Source organism: Dermacentor andersoni, chromosome 4 (genome assembly GCF_023375885.2).
Source record: "Dermacentor andersoni chromosome 4, qqDerAnde1_hic_scaffold, whole genome shotgun sequence".
NCBI lineage: Eukaryota > Metazoa > Arthropoda > Arachnida > Ixodida > Ixodidae > Dermacentor > Dermacentor andersoni.
The window spans coordinates 2,768,614-2,787,893 of NC_092817.1; the positions used below are offsets into that span (position 1 = coordinate 2,768,614).

Sequence of the window (19,280 nt, forward strand, 5' to 3'; positions counted from 1 at the left end):
TGATAATGTGGATTTGTGGCGTGTGGCTGTGACAAGACAAAGTGTTTGACCAGCCAGCTTGGAGTGATGGTGATTGTGGCAACAAGAGGATAATTAATGATGGTGATTATGGAAGGAGAAGACCAAGTGCCACGAGCAAGGAAGCAGTGTGCAGAGAGCGTGAGTGCATGAGAGCAAGCAGGAGGCTCGAATGGCAGCTCGCTGACCGGCGGTCAAGGCTCGGGTACTGGCTACTGGGTGTCCTGCTACCTTGCGGAGCTGGGCGGAGATCTCGCTTGGGGCTGTGCTCTCATGTGCTCTAATGGCCTGCTGTACATGGTGGCCTGGTGCACTGCTTAGTGCTGGGAACCAAGATGTTCCACGGGTGGCTGGCGAGCCTCTGGCCAGATACAGCAGTGGCCTGATGCTCTGGAAAGCTATGGAAAGAAGAATGATAGGTGTAACATTAAGGGATAAGAAAAGAGCAGATTGGGTGAGGGAACAAATGCGAGTTAATGACATCTTAGTTTAAATGAAGAAAAATAAATGGACGTGGGCAGGACATATAATGAAAAGGGAAGATAACCGATGGTCATTAAGGTTTATGAACTGGATTCCAAGGGAAGGGAAGTGTAGCAGGGAGCGGCAGAAAGTTAGGTGGGCGAATGAGATTAAGAAGTTTGCAGGGACAACATGTCCACAATTAGTACATAACTGGGGTAGTTAAAGAAGTATGGGAGAAACCTTTGCCCTGCAGTGGGTGTAACCAGGCTGATGATGATGATGATGATGATGATAATGATGATATACAAAAAATAGAGAAAATGGTACTACACTGTGTTTTCAACTATTGCGGTGACAAATTGCTTCGGTGTCAGTGTCTAGCAGTTACTGTTCTACTGCCATGGGATACACAAGCTTCAGTATCATGTTTTCAGTGCATTGCATTCCCTTCCTAAGTAACTTTTGGCCCTTTCTGCAAAAAAAGCAGCTATTTGTACCAAGTTTCTCCTAGCACCCGAGTCATGCTGTACACCTCTTGTCGTTGCTTTCTTTGTTGTGCAACAATACCTTTAACAATGTATGTTGCTGACCTAGTTCATATTTTCAAGACACCTTTGGCAAGGCCTGCATGAGAAGTGATGAGTGCTTAACTTACAGGGCACCGAGGTCTCAATACAAGATGTCAAGCGTGTGTACTCACTTTTTTGGGACGAAGCACGATCATCCCAATTCCTCAAGGAATATCAACAGGAGTTCATGTTCAACGAAATGGGTAAGTCACAAGCCATAATGCAGGCATGCAGTCTCTGGCATTGGTAAGGTCAGCAGATTACTTATGCATCTTCTGACATGGACACCCAGATGGGGAGACAAGCTATGAATGAATCTTATTTTGTGGCCTCAGCAAAAGAGCGTGAATGGCAGTTGCATTTGACTGGCTCCTTAATACGCTTATCTTGAGGCCACGCTTCCTGGAAACGAAGCCTCTCATAAGTTACCCCAAGCAACATTTCAAAGGCTCATTATATTTATTGTAATTCTATGTATCCCATACACAATGTTTGCAAAAGTGTGCTCTGCCCACCGCAATCAGTCAGTAGCTGTGGCATTGTGCTACTGAATGCAAGAAGCAACGGGCTTGATTGCCGGCAAAATGGAAAAACGCTCATGTACTGGGTGCACATTTAGGTTGCAGACAATGGCTACAACACAAAACAAGGGTAGCAAGAATAAAGTGACGTCTAAATTGTATGTTTTGTGACAACCACTGTGAAACTTCTAGCGTGAACATAAGCTGTGTCAGGCTGCCTGTCCAAGACATCTTGTCCGTAGCTGGGCTGTGGATGTCAAATAAAATCAAAATTACTTTATTTCAGGGCATTTCCTGCGGAGACAGAGACTAAAGGCTGAGACAGCCTGACTGGGCCCCTGCTCCCGTTCAGTCCATACAGCATTTACGCGTACAATAACATATACAATAAGGTGCACATTATATGAAAATTGCAGCTGCACTCAATGTACAACCGAAGAAGGAAAAAACTAATACTTCTAATATATCATATAACAAGTATGATATGCATACATATGCACACAGATCACACAGATAGATATACGTATACAAAGAGTCCATAGGCATATAACATTTCCAGAAATTTAAGAAATGACGAAAAACCACTTTTTGCAGAAAATGACAAAATGCTGAGAGTACAATCACCAACCGATTATTCATACTCAATGGGGACCACTAAAAAGTCTGAATAATCAAAGTCTGCAATACTGCATTCCTCGGTAATAAGTGATTTTATACCACAAGTGGTGTAAAAGGTGTGCCATATTCTCGATTCATATCATGAGAAGTCAACAAACAAAGACACCAAGGACAACATAGGGTAAATTACTTGTACTTACTAATTGAATTAAAGGAATGATATATTAATGGCAGTGAAAGGGGATGAAAAGACAACTTGCATGTAATGCACATCTTTGCATTACATGTGCGATTCTCTAACCAATTGAGCAACTGCGGCACCTTTTTTCCCATCCACTTTCTTGGGTGTTTATGTTTTACTATTAGAACTAACCTTGGGAGTGTTAACAAGCTCCACCACTCACAAACATTTGCGGCAGATGTGGAACCTCCTTTCTGCAGCAGGCGTCATGAGTATGTGATCTTTTTGGGTGAACGCAACTGGTCAGTAAACCCACACATGCTACCTAAGGCATCAATGTTACCTGATTCAAGGTCCTCGTTATGTAATGAATGAGAAGAAAGGGGGTTAACTGAGTGGCTCGATTGGTTAGCTCAATTGGTTAGCGCATCGCACACATAATATAAACATGTGGGATCATTCCCCACCTGCGGCACGCTGTCTTTTCATCCGCTTTCATTGTCATTAATTTATCATTGCTTTAATTCAATTAGTGAGTACAAGCAATTTCCCCTATGTTGTCCTTGGTGTCTTTGTTGGCTTCTCATGATATGATTAATAAAAATCAGGCCCCTCGGTTAACCCCTTTTCTTCTTGTTCATTACAAAACGAGGGTCTCGAATTCAGCGACATTGATGCCTTCGGGTAGCATGTGTAGGTTTATTGACCCAAAAATAGCACGCAAAACCCAAAAAGATCACGTACTCGTGATGCCTGCCGCAGAAAGGATGTTCCACATCTGCTGCCAATGTTTGTGAGTGGTGTCGCTGGCTAGCACTGCCAAGGTTAGTTCTAGTAGTAAAACATAAATACCCAAGAAAGTGGATGGGGAAACGGCACCATGGTGGCTCACTTGGTTAGAGCTTCAGAATAGTGGCTAGCCGGGCATGTTGGTATGAACACATTCTTTTGCAAACAGCGCGGATAAGGGGACACGGAAAAGAGGCACACGACACAGGCGCTCACTTCCAACAAGTATGTTTATTGTGTGAGCGTAGAATATATAGGCAGAGAAGTAATAATAAAAACATAAGTGGCATGAGAACACGAAAAGAATGACTTGAGATTGCATGTGTGCAGAGATCGGTTAAATTTGCTGATACATGATTTCCTTGTCTAATAACTGGATGGATGGTGAACTGATGCATGAAAGTCCATGTTGGCTGATGGCACATGCTTCGATAATTTCATGCGTGCGTTGGTCAGCGTGCTTTTGGATGACAGTGACTTTTTTAAAAATAGGGGATGCGTTTACACGACTTGCAACGCAGAGCAAGATTGCTGCTGTAATCTTGTTTTATGTTGTTGGTGTGCTCCCGGAGGCGATCATTGAGGCAGCGTCCTGTTTGTCCTAAGTAGGAGCACCCACACTTCAAGGGTATTTCATAAATGACTCCTGCGATGCAGCTTGTGAGGGGCTCCTGATGCTTCTTGTCGCAACCTTTTTTTGTGGGGGTTGTCTTGGTTTAACCCTTCTGCATAAGGCATTCAGCTTTCCTGGGGCTGAAAAAACAGCCAGAACACCCGCCCTTCCCACGGCCTTTTTCAACCTGGGGGATACCCAGTGAACATAGGGAATGACAGCCATCTTCGAAGTATTGTTCTCGGTTTTGTGTGTCTTCTTTCTTTGGTGCATTTCCGCTAGCATGTCTTCCGCTAGCTGTACCAGGAGGACGCTTGGAAAACCAGCCCGCAAAAGCCACTGTACCTGGCCTTCAAAGGCTATTTCAGTCTCATGTATGCACAATCTTTGCAGTGCATTACGGAAGCTGGCTTTTGTGATTACCCTCTTCACTAACCTTGAGTGATTTAACAAAAAAGGCGAGAGGCTTTTTGCTGAGTGGAGTGCATACCTCCAGCGTACATGTTCTTTCTTGAACAATAGGAGAAACATAACTGCGAGTCGGCCTAGTTGGAACAGATTCATTTTTAGAAAAACTATTTGTGCGCAAAGCAAACAGGGACAACGAAAAGGAGGAAAACAAGGATTAATGTTTTCTAACAACTGATTTTATTTTCGAAGAACTACCTGCTTAAATACCCATAGATCTGCGCGATCCAGTCAACAGAACATTCCAATAGCGCATATAACAACACTTGTGATAAAATGCCTTGGATCAGCGCTACCCAGGCAACATAAAAACAGCAAGGCTCATAAAACAAGCACTTAAGATGAAAATGCATTGAAGATATGATGATAGGAGCGAATTCTCTTTAACAATGAAACAGATGGATGACTGATGCATTTCTTTTTTTAGTTTTGCAATCCAGTGAGCCTCCACATTTTCTCTCGCGGTTTGATTTCTATGCCCAAACAATATGTCGGTACTTCTAAGACAGGATGAGCAAGCATGTTCTTGATAATGTATTGCCAAATGCTTGCTAAGGCGACCTTTCAGACTAGACAAGTGTTTCCTTAGTCTCGTGTTAATGCATCTCGCAGTCTGTCCTACGCACACGTGACCACATGTCATAGGAATCTGATACACAACGTTCTTCCCACATTCGACAAATTGGTTCTTACGCAGATGTTTAATACTACATGGTTGCCCCCGCCTGCAGGACACGGGAGAAGAATAATTAAGATTTTGAGATCAAAGAGCCGGAGACAGGTTAGTCATTTCGAAGAATGTCTAAAGGTGGCCTGTTCGTCTGCTTCCGATGGTCTTTTCAATGTGAAGGCTTTTCGTGACTGGTGCAGACAGGCAAATATTGGCTGAGGCTATGTGGAATGACGGGCGTCGGAGATTGCCGAAGAAGAAGAAAAGGAAAGTGCCAGAGGGACACCTTCTAATAGTAGGGGGCGCAACGGTGGAAGAACGGTATCGAGTGGTACTCAAGTTGGGGCCAAAGTTCTGCGTGGAGCCAAGGGTCGGCATCGTCGACAGGTTAGCACTTACAAGGGACATTGCCAGGAGTGTACCAGAGAAAGAAAAAGAGTGATGTGTGGTGGAATGTGTGGACAAGGTGGCCAAGGTTTTGGTAAACGATAGATCCAGACCTAATGTTGATAGACTGCTAAGTATTTGGTAGAGAACAATCTGCGTGTGGTTCATGTAGACAAGGAAGGCTTTGTGGTTGTTGTACCAAATGATTGTTATTTAGAAAAGGCTTTCCTAGCGGTGAACAGGTACTTTAGGAAAAAGTGATGTGAATGTAGAAAGCGTAAAAAGGAAGGCGGTGGGCCTATTGAAAAAATGTAACCAAGAAAAGCTCGCGTCACATGTAAAGAACTCAAAAGTAATGATATTGGATATATATTTTACTGCAAAAACACACAAGCAAGGAATTCCGTTTAGGCCAATTGTACCCGAGCAAGGTTGTTGGCAGGGTCTAGTCGCGAGGTTCCTGCAGAAAATTGTGAATTCCTTAGAAGTACAGCATCCGTACTTATTGAAAACTCTAAAGGCCTTGTGATCAGATAGTACATCAGATAGGCATCAGATAGTACAAGTTGGGGATTCAGCATAGACGTTCAAGATCTCTACTATTCCTTGCCGCATGGGCTCCTAATGTGCAGTGTTAGTGATTGCATAACAAATGAAAATGACAAGGTGTCATTCCACAAAACGTGATTTTTATTTAGTGAATACACATGTAGGATTCTGTGATGAAACATATATACAGGCAAGCAGTGTGTGCATCAGGTCAAAGGTAGCTCCCATCCTAGTAGCATTTTTCTGGGAAACATAGACAGAAAGCTGGCAAAAGATTTAGAAGGTGTAGTATATAAGGTGTACAGATATGTAGATGACTACTTGATTTTGGACAGTCATGTAGACAAGGACGCCTTCAGGAATAGGGTAGTAGAAGCCTTTAATTTTCTGGGCAAGGGCTTGACATTCGCTTCGGAAGTGCTGGTAGATAATAAGCTACAGTTTCTTGATGTAAAATTAGAATTTCTACTGGAACATGTATGTTAGTCATTCTCACCCCAAGCTGTAAAACTGCTAATGAACTGTGCCTCAAACCATTCCAGGCTTTGAAGAATGGTATAGTCATTTAATGTTTCCGGTCAGCGTTGTTGAAGTCATGTTACCACACTGTAAACATTGCATTTCTAAAACAAGTTAATCGGTTGAGAAAGGCTGGGTACCCACTCGCTGTGATGCTGGCGTCATGCACTAGACTAAGGAAAAAAAAAAACGGTAAAGAACTATGCACAAAAAATCAAAGGCAGAAAGATTTAGCTTCCAAGGTTTCAGTGAGTCCGTATGTGCACGGCCTTTCACACAGACCTAAAAAGGTGGCTGAGGGTTACAAAGTAAAAGTGATGTTTTCGGCTAGAAACAAACTAGGTAGTGTGTGTTCTAGGGTAAAAAGTAAGTTCGAAAGTAAGGATGATGCAAAGAAAGAATTTAGTATTAAACATCCGCGTAAGAACTAATTTGTTGATTGCGCGATGAACGTTGTGTATCAGATTCCTATGACGTGTGGTCATGTGTACGTAGGGCAGACTGCAAGATGCATGAACACGAGACTAAGGGAACACTTGTCTAGTCTGAAAGGTCGCCCTAGCACGCATTTGGCAATGCATTGTCAAGTACATGCTTGCTCACCCTGTCTCAGAAGCTCCGACATATTGTTAGTCATAGAAATAAAACCGCGAGAGAAATTGTGGAAGCTCGCTGGATTGCAAAACTAAAGAAAAATGCCTCAGTCAACCTTCTGTTTCATTGTTAGATAAAGAGAATTCACTCCTATCATCATATCTTTAACGCATTTTCATCTTAAGTGCTTGCTTTATGCGCCGTGCTGTTTTTATGTTCACCGGGTAGCGCTGATCTGAGGCATTTTATCACAAGTGCTGTTATATGTGCTATTGGCATGTTCTGTTGACTGGATCGCGCAGATCTGTGGGTACTTAAGCAGGTGGTTCTTGGAAAATAAAACCAGTTGTTAGAAAGCGCTCGTCCTTGTGTTGCTCCTTTTCTTTGTCCCTGTTTGTTTTGCGCACAAAAAGTTTTTCTAAAAATGAATAGGAGAAAGTCCAGAAAGTGCAAAGTGTTGTCCTCCGGTAGCTCCTTTGTGAGCGTGAGGCCATTCATATTATCTACAAAGCTTTTGTAGACGACTTGTACCACTGCAGCAAGATCATCTTCAGTTGCCTCAATGAAGTTGAGGCAGTCGTCGATGTACCTGAAAACCTTCTTAGTGTGCACCGTTGGGAGGTTCCTTTCAATGTCACGGTCGTAGCGGGCTAGCAACAGGTCACTCAGTACAGGTGCAGAGCATAAACCAATGCACACTCCTTCATTTTGGAGGAACATCTTCGCTGTGAACTGGACCATCGTGGAGCACAGGTACAGCACAAGCAAGTTGAGAAACCTGTCTACACTTTCTCCGCATTCATTTTCGAAGCGCACATCTCCGTATGCCTCAATGCCTTCGTTTACGACTTCAAGAAGTGAGTGGGGCAACGAGTAATAAGGATCCTTTACATCGATGGAGAAGGCCAACATCCCAGCTGTGCTGGGGGAATTGAAGTACTTGGGTACAGCTGCTGAGCTGCGAATTAAAAAAGGGTCGTTCTCCTCGAGTAGGCCAATGCATTTCGGCAGGAAGCTAGCAAGCAGCTTCTGCCAAGCTCCTCGTTCTGACACAATTACTCTCGACGGGCAGTTGGGCTTGTGCGTTTTTGCAGAGAAAAAGTCTTCGAGATTCCGTCCACCTTTCTTTTTGATTGCTGCAACAAGCTTTTCCAGTCCAGCTTTTCCACACATCTTACTTGCTTCTTTCTTCGCCCTACTTGGAAGCTTCCCGTCAACTTCATGGAAATGGACTCTAATGGCGGCCTCAGCTTTTGCTTTGCAAACGCCTGAAGGCATGACAGCGAAGCCACCTTCCTTGTCGGATACAAGGAGCTTCAGGTGTGCCTTCCTGAGGGTAGTGGCCAGTTGCATGGGTTGTACACGTCGATCTACTTTGGATCGAGCTGGCAATGCTTCGAGCCCTTCCAGAATGCACCTTGTCGCCTCGTGTGGTTTTACTTTTGATGCAGTTCTCTGGACCAGGGCGAGCTGCTGAGGTTTCTTGAGCCTTGAATGTGCACAGAACTTGGGACCTAGTTTTAGGGCCGCCTGTGTTTCTTGCGATACGGTGAGCTCTCCGGTGAGGTGCAACTATTGTTCAAGATAGAACATGTATGCCGGAGGTATGCACCCCGCTCAGCAAAATGCCTTTGTCTTTTTCGTCGACTCACTCAAGGCTACGTACAGGTACAGGTATAGCGGCTTTTGTGGGCTGGTTTTCCAAGCGTCCTCCTGGTACAGCTAGCGGAAGACATGTTAGCGGAAACGCACCAAAGAAAGAAGACATGCAAAACCGAGATCAATACTTCGAAAGTGGCTGTCATTCCCTATGTGCACGGAGTGTCCCACAGATTGAGAAAGGCCGTGGGAAGGGCGGGTGTTTCGGTTGTTTTTTCAGCCCCAGGAAAGCTGAATGCCTTATGCAGGAGGGTTAAACCAAAACAAGCCCCACAAAAATGGTTGCGGCAAGAAGCATCAGGAGCCCCTCACCAGCTGCATCACAGGAGCCGTTTATGAAATACCCTTGAAGGGCAGGCACTCCTACATAGGACAAATGGGGACACTGCCTCAATGATCGCCTCCGACAGCACGCGAACAACATACCGTATTTACTCATACAGTGATCGCACTCGCGTAATAGTTGCACCCTGAACTTGTCGCAACGATATGTCGTGTGCCAAGTCTAGCTAATGATGATTGTGCTTACCATCTGTCGAATGCTATGCAAACGAGTCTTGAAGACATACCAAGCGGTCTGCATGCACCGAACATTCTTAAGCAGATGCCCCATTTCATTCCTTTCATCACTTTCCGCCTTCCATGGAAAAAAAAAAAAAAAGCTACAACCAAATTTGCCTCGGCTTTACAGTTTGTGAATTTCATAATGGTTTTGGTCAACAACAACAACATAAAGGGCACCTTTCGATTCTTCATGTCTGCACTCATGGGCACGCAACAAATCGGGAGCGGCAATGATAGTGGCCACGTTTACACTGATACGTTAGAAGTGTACCCTATTCATACGCCGACGCTTGTAATGCAGCTAAGATATTCGCCCACCCTTTGCGGAAACGTGCCATATTAGGATAGCAGTGAAGACAAATGCCGCAGTTTCCGCAGCATGCCCGCTGTGTGTTTCTATGTCACTGGCAGCTAAGCACACCCATTTCTGTCCCCTAAAAGTGGACATGGCTATGTTATTGTCACAGACTTGCCGATATTAACAATATTATTCATGACTGATATTGAAGAAACTGTTTCAGTGTGCGTAATGTACTCACGAGAAGAAAAATAATCGCGTTCGGCTTGCTCCGCCAGCTGCCATTTTTGTTTTGGTGTCCCGCACTGACAGCGGCAGCCGCCTGCTTGTCTTCCCTCAGCAAATGCGGGATGTCTTTTTGTGGGAAATTTAACCTGCGTAATGATTGCACCCCTGCATTTGCGTCAATGTTTTTTTGACGAAAATGTGCAATCATTATGCGAGTAGATACGGTAAAACAAAATTACAGCAGCAATCTCGCTCTGCATTGCAGGTTGTTTAAATGTTTCCCCTATTTTAAAAAAAGTCACTGTCATCCAAAAGCACATTGACCAGCGTACGTGTCAAATTATTGAAGCATTTGCCATCACCCAACGTGGTCCTTCATGAATCAGTTCACCATACATCCAGTTATCAAACAAGGAAATCGTGTATCTGCAAATTTAACCCATCTCCGCCCGCATACAATCTCAAGTCATCCTTTTCGTGTTTTTATGCGATTTATGTTTTTACTATTACTTCTCTACCTATATATTCTGCACTCGCGCAATAAACATACTTGTTGGAAGCCAGCACTTGTGTTGGGTATCTCTTTTCTGCGTCCCGTTATTCGCGCTGTTTGCTAAAGAATGGTTAAAGCATCGCATGCGTAATACAAAGACGTGGGATTGTTCCCCATCTGTGGCAGGCTTTTTCATCCACTTTCAATGCCATTCATTTATCATATCTTTAATTCAATTATTAAGTCCAAGTAATTTCCCCTATGTTGTCCTTAGTTTATTTTGTTTGTTGGCTTCTCATGATATGATTGATAAAAACCGGGCCCTCGATTGACCCCCTTTCTTCATATTCTCGAATTGCCACTTTCAGTGATACCTTCAATTTCTTGTGACTAGTGCAAGACAGATATTTGTGTATGAGCGATGGAATTCTTAGCACATTGCCAAGCACAGTATCTTTCGCATGACCAGCGCAAGACACCTCGGCGTTTAGGAGCAACAGAATTTTTGGCAGTGCCAAGCACACTAGCGTTCTTGGCACAGTGCCAAACACGATCATCTTTCACGTGACCAGTGCAAGCCACATTGGCGTCTATGACCAACAGCAGTCTTGACACAGTGCCAAGCACTCAATTTTTCGCGTGACCAGTGCAAGCCACATTGGCGTCTATGACCAACAGCATTCTTAGCACAGTACCAAGCACGCCATCTTTCGCGTGACCAGTGCCAGACGCATTGGCGTCTACGACCAGTGGCATTCTTGGCAGAGTGCCGAACACGCTATCTTTCGCGTGACCAGTGCAAGATTGTGGGTTCTACGACCAACGGCATTCTTGGCACAGTGCCAAGCACGCCAAGACATATTGGAGTGCATGAACAACTGCTTTTTTGGCACAGTGCCAAGCACGGCATCTGATCAAAGTCGAAATGCAAAAACAGCCGTGTACTTAGATTTAGGTGCATGTTAAAGATCCCCTGGTGGTGAAAATTATTCCGGAGTCCCCCACTACGGCATGCCTAAGTGAAATCATGGTTTTGACATGTAAAACCCAATAATTTAATTTTTATCTTAGCGCAGTATGAAAACGCTACAGCCCGTTGACATGCCCAGTGCTAGTCAGGCAAGATATTGCCAAAATGAAAGTACATGTACAGTGCAGTCACTTATAATGATATTAAAAAGAAAGAAAAATCCTATTGTTATAACCGATCATCACTATATTTGCACTGCCATAAAAAAAAAAGCTGCTGAACATACCTTTGTAGCTCTGAACTCAAATTTGCCACTTGCGCTAAAAAACAGATATTGTAGAAAGTAGACTATGAAAAATAAAAAGTCTATTTATACCTCTAAACAGTATGTCAGCATTGGGTGCACATGCAATTCAAAGAAGCATCAAAGCAATTCAAAAAGCCACACATACCGAGTGACCCAGACTAGTGTCGGGAGAGGTTCCTTAAACATACCCACTTGCGCACCCTTTTGAACCTCTTTGTAGCCAGCTTGGGTCACTGGGTTATGTGCCGCTAAGTATGTGCCATGTTTTTCAGTGACAAGAAAATTCTTTTAAGATTCTTCAGTGTCTGGGGGAATTGGACTTGCTAATGTTTCCTACAAACTATGGGGAAGCTCTAGTTTGGTGGAAAATCATAATTTTGACGTTTTGAACAAATTGAGAGGAGCATACTGTATTCAAGCTCTAGTGCTCTAAACATGAATTTCCAAATTAAATGTATCTTGTTTCCTAGTGATATTTGAGCAACTGAATCAGAGGATTCAGCAGCAACTCATTGCAAGTTACGAGGTGAAACACTTGTCTGCTTTACTTTCGTGGTTTACACCTCCCGTCTCTGTAGTTGCACTTAAAAAGGCTTCAACACGAATTCATTTGCTTAAAGAGGTTAGATTTTATCCCATCATATTTTTGTTGCTATATGCTGTCATAACCCGATCTGGATATTCCAGCAGATAGGAAAACGAATGTTGATATGTTCAGAGAAAATTACCATCGTCTCCAAGATGTGTTTAAAATGTCAGTGCTTCATCATGACATGCAAATACATCATCTGCAATCGACTCTGTCGATTTTGATGGAGCAGTCGTGGCTGCTCCATGCAGTAATATTAGGTTATAGGGCATATCACCAGATTTGGACGTTGAAAACATGCAAGCACATTGTATAGATCACGTGGTAGCAATTGTTTCTGCAAAGTAATCAAGCGGCTGCATGGTGCCAGAACAGGTAAAATTTCGAACAGAAGCCTGCGCGCCTTCTCAAAAGAGGCCGACATTCAGCCAGAGTCAAGGTCGCATCCCTAAATGCCTATTGTGTAAAACACTGCTTGTGATGTCACTGATTATGGCTGGGACCTCAGTAAATCGTCCAATGCATGATGTGCAATAGCTCCACTTAAAGTGCATCATGCAGCAAAAAGAAAGACATGAAAAAATTAAAGAAAAGGTAGGGCTCATGACATAAACGTGACATGCTCCCTCAGCTGCAGTATGGGAGAAATAAATGTCACTTGCAAATGCTAGTCGAGGCAAAGGAAGAGCGCGTGTACCTTGGCAGTGAAGTTGGCTGCCTTGCATTGTGGCAATGCAGCATTTTGATTTCTTATATATCCGCAGATTATGAACCAATCTGAAAAATTCTTGCTGTCTGATGGTACCCGACAAATTATAGCGTATGAGAAAATGAGCAATTGCACGGCACCTATTCAAATAGTATTTGTCGTATGCCTAGACGCATCTCTCAAGGAATGCTTTCTCACAAGAATTTTGTCAGTGCGCTATAGTAACACAAGTGGTCAAACATTACCCTCCCCTCAAGCTGCGGCATTCCCCCTTAACTTTTACATGGTGTGGCCATCACTATGTCATGCCTCCTTCAAGCGGTGGTGCAAGTGTTGTCTACTTGTGGTGGATCTGAACAGTGTGTGTTCCTGCATCTCTTTCCTTCACAGATTTTATTGTTAACGGGCTACCCCAAAATTTGAAGACGAGTATCGCGCGGTGTATGCAGATGTGGTGGCACTACGCACAATGACTGCCGTTTTCTTCGTTTGTTTTTTAGCGCGACGTGAAGCTAAAAGAGACAGATGCTGCCGCCACAGGTGTTTGCCGCATACGTATATGCAATGTACAAACGCAAAGTAGCTGTTCCTGTTATTCTTTTTGTTTGATAGTTGCCCGATAACATGAAACTATCTAATATGTACGTTTACCATTGTCTCTATATTGCACTCGTAAGATTTCCTTGTAGTCATGAGCGGAAAAAGAAACTGCTGCCACCATTTTGTAAATGTGGTGAAATGGGCTATTTATAATGTTTTCAAAGCTCAGGGAAGTGGCGCCATTATGATTGGTAGGAATGCACATATTTAAAACCTTATAATAAATTACTCACTTTAATCGGAGCCCTTAAATATGTCTCTTAATGATCAGAATGACCTGCTCTACTGACTCAGTATGCTTGTACAAGACAGTCAAGACCGTTTTAGGATCCCTTTATGAAGCATTCCAGATCAGCCTTTGGAGCAGGCCGAAGCTTTAGTACAGACTCTTTCAAAAGGCATTCCTACATACCAACAGATTTTTATTATGATGATGCAGCCCAAACATTGTGAGCTTGCCTCTTGCATATGCTTGCTGTGTGTATAGATGATATGTTTGCATTTGAAGCCAGTGAAACTTGCTCCTGGTGTGCCACACCTAATTTCTGCTTCAACATTGGAGTATTGCAATTGTGTATGACTTTCCACCATGAAAGGAATGTGTCTTGAAGGCGGTGCACCTTCTTTGATCCTCTGAGCGAGCTGCATGTGTTTTAGAACAGAAATTCAGCTCGTAGCATATTTTGCAGAACAACGACAATGTTCTTATGGCTACATTTTATGTTTCAGTTGCTGATATTGAAATGGAAGCTGCATAATGGTTAAGCCAGAGCCACATCATTCCTGCTGCCATCATCAAGTTCTTTCTTTTTCTTATTAAAATGAATATTCTGTGATATTTTTCTTCACTGGTGTGTTTGTCATTGGTGCAGTGTGCATCTTGCTGAAAGGGACCAACACACCAAAGCTCACATCAATCTGTAAGCGACCCACAGCAAGCTGGCAATATTTTGGCACATTCGTTGCGGTAGAAAGTTTCTATTTGATTGTATTTTTTGATATGGCATTTCAATTGTGTAGCATGTGGCGACACTGATGATGGCGAAACAAAGTGTGGTCTGCATAATCAGTGCGCATAATATGCCAGTAGTAGTTTCGGTTTCGCATGCAGGTTTGGCGAGCCTCTTGAGGCAGTTTTTGTCAGAGTTCTGTGGTTTTTTATCTCACGAGTGAAATACTTTTGGGCATAATGCAACAGCGACCGCGACTACCATGCTACTTTATCAGTTGCCACAGTGTACTGACCGAAGAGAGTGGCGCAGAGCATATATGGTTTCGGAATGTGTTCTAGCAGACGGCTCAACGGTGGCCTTGGCACTTCTTTTCCCTGTACAAGCCATGTCAAAATGATGGTTGCTGTCATTGGGAACAACATTTATTGGCCACGAGATTGCACGGAGTCACTGCCTGGTAGACACTGGCTGACACGCACATAATGTGGATTGCTCATTGCATCGTCTGCTAGCCCTGACTTGTCTACACGTGTGTCTATTGTGCGCGTGTACGGCATGAATATCCTCTAAGGACAGTTTTTGTGGTACAGGCACAGTCGTGTAGGCCGGATCTGCACCTGCTCTTTTGCCACCTGGCGTTATGACGTTGTCTTCGCTCCCTAATAACGTCAGAGGGCCTCTTCGATTATCCATGCTTCTGCCCATGGGTATTGCATATAGAGCATCTCCGGCAGCGCTGGACATTCCGGGATGACAAATCGAAGGGGCCCAGTGAGTGTGTGTGCCAAGCGTGCAAAGGACGATTGTCATGCCCTCCATTTGCCACTAGACATGGGCACCCTCACATGGTGAGGGTGCTGTGGCGATGTGAGGTTAAACAAAACCATGAGAGTGGCTTGTTGGTACATGGTTATACTTGGAGAGAAAAAGGAACAATTCAGAGGCAAACATAGACAAAGTGACGGGAAGGTGGCTGGACTAACAGGTGATTTTTATTCTTGAAAACAATGTGCCCCAAGTCCACATTGAACATGCACAACATATCCTGTTAACGGTAATCACCTTGTGTCTTGCCGTGTATATAGATAAGGTGATTGCCGTTAATGTGATATGTTGTGCCTTCTGCATGTTCAGTGCAGACTTGGGGAAAGTTGTTTTCAAGAATAAAGATCACTTGTTAGTCCTGTCACCTTTTCTCTTTGCCTCTCAACTACTTCCTTTTTCAGGTTTGTTGGCATTCTCCAAGTTAAACGAAAAAGCAATTCGTATTGTTAAAGTACAGAAAAGTCACTTGCATCATATGTGAGGTGGGTTTAAAGTCTAAAGTTTTGAAGTGCGCTGACAGGAAGTCTCTCTAAGGCAGATGTAGACGTATATGCACTCAGGAAAATTCAGCTTTGATAACATGTTCCCATCTGAAGTGGCATTTCGTATTTCTAGAAATTTAACATTGCCGTCATATGATTCACCACCATGAATACAAGGATTAATTTGTTACGCGGCGCTTGCGCAAGAACGTGAAAACCATGCAGTTGAGTATAATTTTGGTGAGTGAGTCTGAGTGAGCCCTGAGCAAAACATATATTTTGTGTGTAAGTGAGTTCTGTCTATTTTGCCAAGCTAAACACAAAGAAATTCGCAGCTGTATTTGCGGTGGGGACGGCAATATGATACTGGATACATCACACGAGTGCATTAAAAAGAAATCAAGCACAGTAATACGCTGCCCTGCGCTGCAACTGTGATTTGCCTCAGTTGCGGAATGTGGAGGCGCACAGAAATGTGTGCCTGTGCGCCTCCACTCTTACTTTCGCGCAGTACCGGTAGCGAAAGTCGGCGCTGCTGCATCCCAGCCACGTAGTGGCACAGCGCTGTGTCGCAGGGGAAAAACCTTTATTTAAAGGAATGAGTAGAGTTTGTGGTTTGGGGGCCCACTTGGTTCATGGCTCCCATTCTTGTGGAGGTGGATTCCCTCAGTCCAGGGTGCCACAGGCAGTTGCTGCTCTGCCCGGCTTGTTGATCAGACAGTTGGCTGTCAAGGCTGTCACTGGCCAACAGCTCCTCCCACCGCTCCGCACTCGCTTGGTCTATAGGGGGCAGTCCGGGGATGGCCCAGCATGTCCAGGTGGTATGTAAAAGCGTTGGCTTCTCTGAGCACCATGGGCAACGTGCAGGGTATGCCGTTCAGTGCATTTCATTAATATGTAAGTTGGGGTACATGCCAGTCTGGATTAAGCACAAAGTGACGGCCTCCTTCTTTGTTAGCTTTTTACGGGGAGAGGACTAGACCTGCCTGAATCCCTTGTAGTACCGTATGAACCGGAATATAAGTCGAGATATTTTCTTAACAGCAAGTGGAAGTCGCCCCTCGTCTTATATAGCGGCCATTAGCAGAATGTGAGTCGCAGTCTGGCAACCCGCGGCGTACCTGTTCGCGAACGGATAGCCAAAGCCGTACCGACATCCAAACGCGATTGCTTGCATTGTTTTTTTCGTTCCCTGCACAGAGGAAGGAAACGCGGGAGAGGCCCTGACGTCACTCTTTGTGAAGCGAAAGTGAAGCCGGAAGTTGGCGTTGCTCATGGCGTTGCTCCGCCTATCGGGCCAGCTCTCCTCTCTTGTTTACATTTTTCGCGAAACCACGCCGTGCTGCGCGCAACCGTGCTGCTCGGACCCGCGCGCTCCGCAGCAATACTGAACAATCAGCACGTTAGCATGATTCCGCCAAAGAGGGCAAACTTTCCCGCGGATATTCCTTCGTCCGTTGCAATTGCCGTGGCGCGGTACATTGTGTACAGCGTTGCATGCGCGTTCATTTCACGAACTTTAGTTCCTCCTGTCCCACCTGGCCACAGCAACATCTGGTAGAGCATGGCCAGATAACGCAGCGCAACAAAACACGGAGACCAACGCAAACCTGCCCGCACGGCGCCTTTGCCACGGCACGAAACCTATGGAGCAACACGTGTGAGCGCACCACGGAGGAAGGAAACTAAGGAGAGGCCCTACCCCCTCCGCGCGCTAGGAGAAAAGTGTGGCGGAAATGACGTAGTAGGTTCTCATTTTTTGCTGCTTTTTTATTTTTATTTTGTTGTATGGCCACGCCTTTTGGGCCACAATGGCGGCGTTGTTATGGTTTTGAGCGCTCACACGTGTTGCTCTGGTAGGTTTCGGGCCGTGGCAAAGGCGCTGAGTGGGCGGGTTTGCGTTAGTCACCGTGTCTTGTTGCGCTGTGTTACCTGCACCGTGCTCTGCCAGATGTTGCGCGAGCGCGCGCGCTCCGCGCGCGACACCACGCGCAGCGCGGCGTGGTTTCGCGAAAGATGTAAACAAGAGAGGAGGGTGGCCCAAAAGGCGGAGCATCGCCGTGAGCAGCGCCAAATTCCGGCTTCACTTTTGCTTCACAAAGAGTGACGTCAGGGCCTCTCCTTAGTTTCCTTCCTCCGTGGAGCGCACAGAACAATAACAAAGCCGCCATTGTGGCCCCAAAGGCGGGGCCACTACAACAAAGAAATCAAAAAACAGCAAAACAAAGGAGAACCTATATACTACGTCATTTCCTCCACACTTTTCTCCTAGCACGCGGAGGGGGTAGGGCCTCTCCTCAGTTTCCTTCCTCCATGGTTCCCTGGCTGTTAAGTCTTCGCGTGCGCCGTTTTGTTTGACCTCGTGTGCAATTCCGCGTTAGAAATGAGTAGGCGGCACGCGGAGGCAGTTTACAGCGGCTTTCAAGAAAAAAGTTCGGAACGGGAACATGGCCGCTCAGCGCATGTTCGGCGTTTCGGAGAAGAGCGTGCGGTATTGGCGCGGACAGAGAGATAAGTTGTTCGCGTGCAAACCGAGCAAAATGTCCTTTCGCGGACGTCGTGCAGTACATCCACAGCTTGAGGACGCACTTGCGGACTTTGTGCGCGGTCACTACCCGTTATTGTGCATTCAATTCAATGCAAAGCTTTGGAGCATGCATGTCCATGCTACAAGGCACGACAGTTTTTTTTTTCTTTTTTTAAACATAACAAAGACGCGCATGCTTGTTGTTATGTTGTCCAAGGAATGAAATCTGAAAATAAAGCGATGACTTAACAAATGAGCAACCCATTGCTCCGTTTTAGGAAGTAAAAATTGAATATATATTTGAAGAGCATTCTTTAAGAAACCAAAACCAAATCTTAAGTTTCGTGTTACGCCTATCTGGTGGGAACTGTGGAACCGAGTTCTACGTGCCGCCGAAAAAAAAAAAAAAAAGAGAATGTCGCGCGGCATGGCGTTCAACCGCTGCCAGCAGACGCGGAACGATAGGTGCGAGCGATTAAACGACTCAGCCTAGGCTTTCAGCGATTCCGCAAGTGATACGCTCGGGTTTTTGAAGCGAAAAGCTTCACTACTACGCTAGTCAACAGCGCGCTTCGCGCGAGCCAGCGTATGTCGGAATTGGTTCCGTAAGCGTGTTCGGAGTCGAAATTGGCTCCGTAAGCGTGTTCGGAGTCGGTGCAGGTGGCCACTGCCGCGCGCTATGCGTCATCGTTTGACGTTCGCCGCAAGCACGTGTTTATTGCGGATGCCGACTATTTTACCGCTTGCCAGAGAATAGGCGTGCGCATTCAACATGGAAGAAGAGAGTGATACTACCGATACAGAGAACTGTGTTTATGGGTGTACAGAAATCGCAAAACAATGTGCCCAACAATGATGAATAAAGAAGTTTAATAATCCTGCATAACTTATAGTATATATCATTGATAAGCAACTTGCATAACTACACAAGGCACACGTATAGCATAACCATAAGCTAACCAAAGCATATCCATAAGTGAAACCGTTAGCATATCCATAGGCTAAATCATAAAGCATAACCATAAGCTAAACCATAAGCATCACCGAACCTTTTCGCTTCGAGATATCCAGGCTTAACCTTAGCTAAGCCCCAGTCAATCTTTATAGATGTCACG

The 19,280-nt window shown here is 44.8% G+C and overlaps 1 protein-coding gene across 2 annotated transcripts in view; it reads left to right on the plus strand.

Annotated features, from left to right (window-relative positions):
* rept (RuvB-like helicase 2 rept) overlaps positions 1 to 14,214 on the plus strand; it is a 79,782-nt gene extending 65,568 nt beyond the window's left edge. For both annotated transcript variants that reach the window (XM_050182744.3, XM_050182743.2), the window contains exons 10-11: positions 1,141 to 1,255; positions 14,108 to 14,214. In XM_050182744.3, the coding sequence (XP_050038701.1) occupies positions 1,141 to 1,255; positions 14,108 to 14,136 (144 nt within the window). In that variant the 3' untranslated portion in view covers positions 14,137 to 14,214. The remainder of the gene's footprint in view (positions 1 to 1,140; positions 1,256 to 14,107) is intronic.
* Positions 14,215 to 19,280: the final 5,066 nt, after the last annotated feature.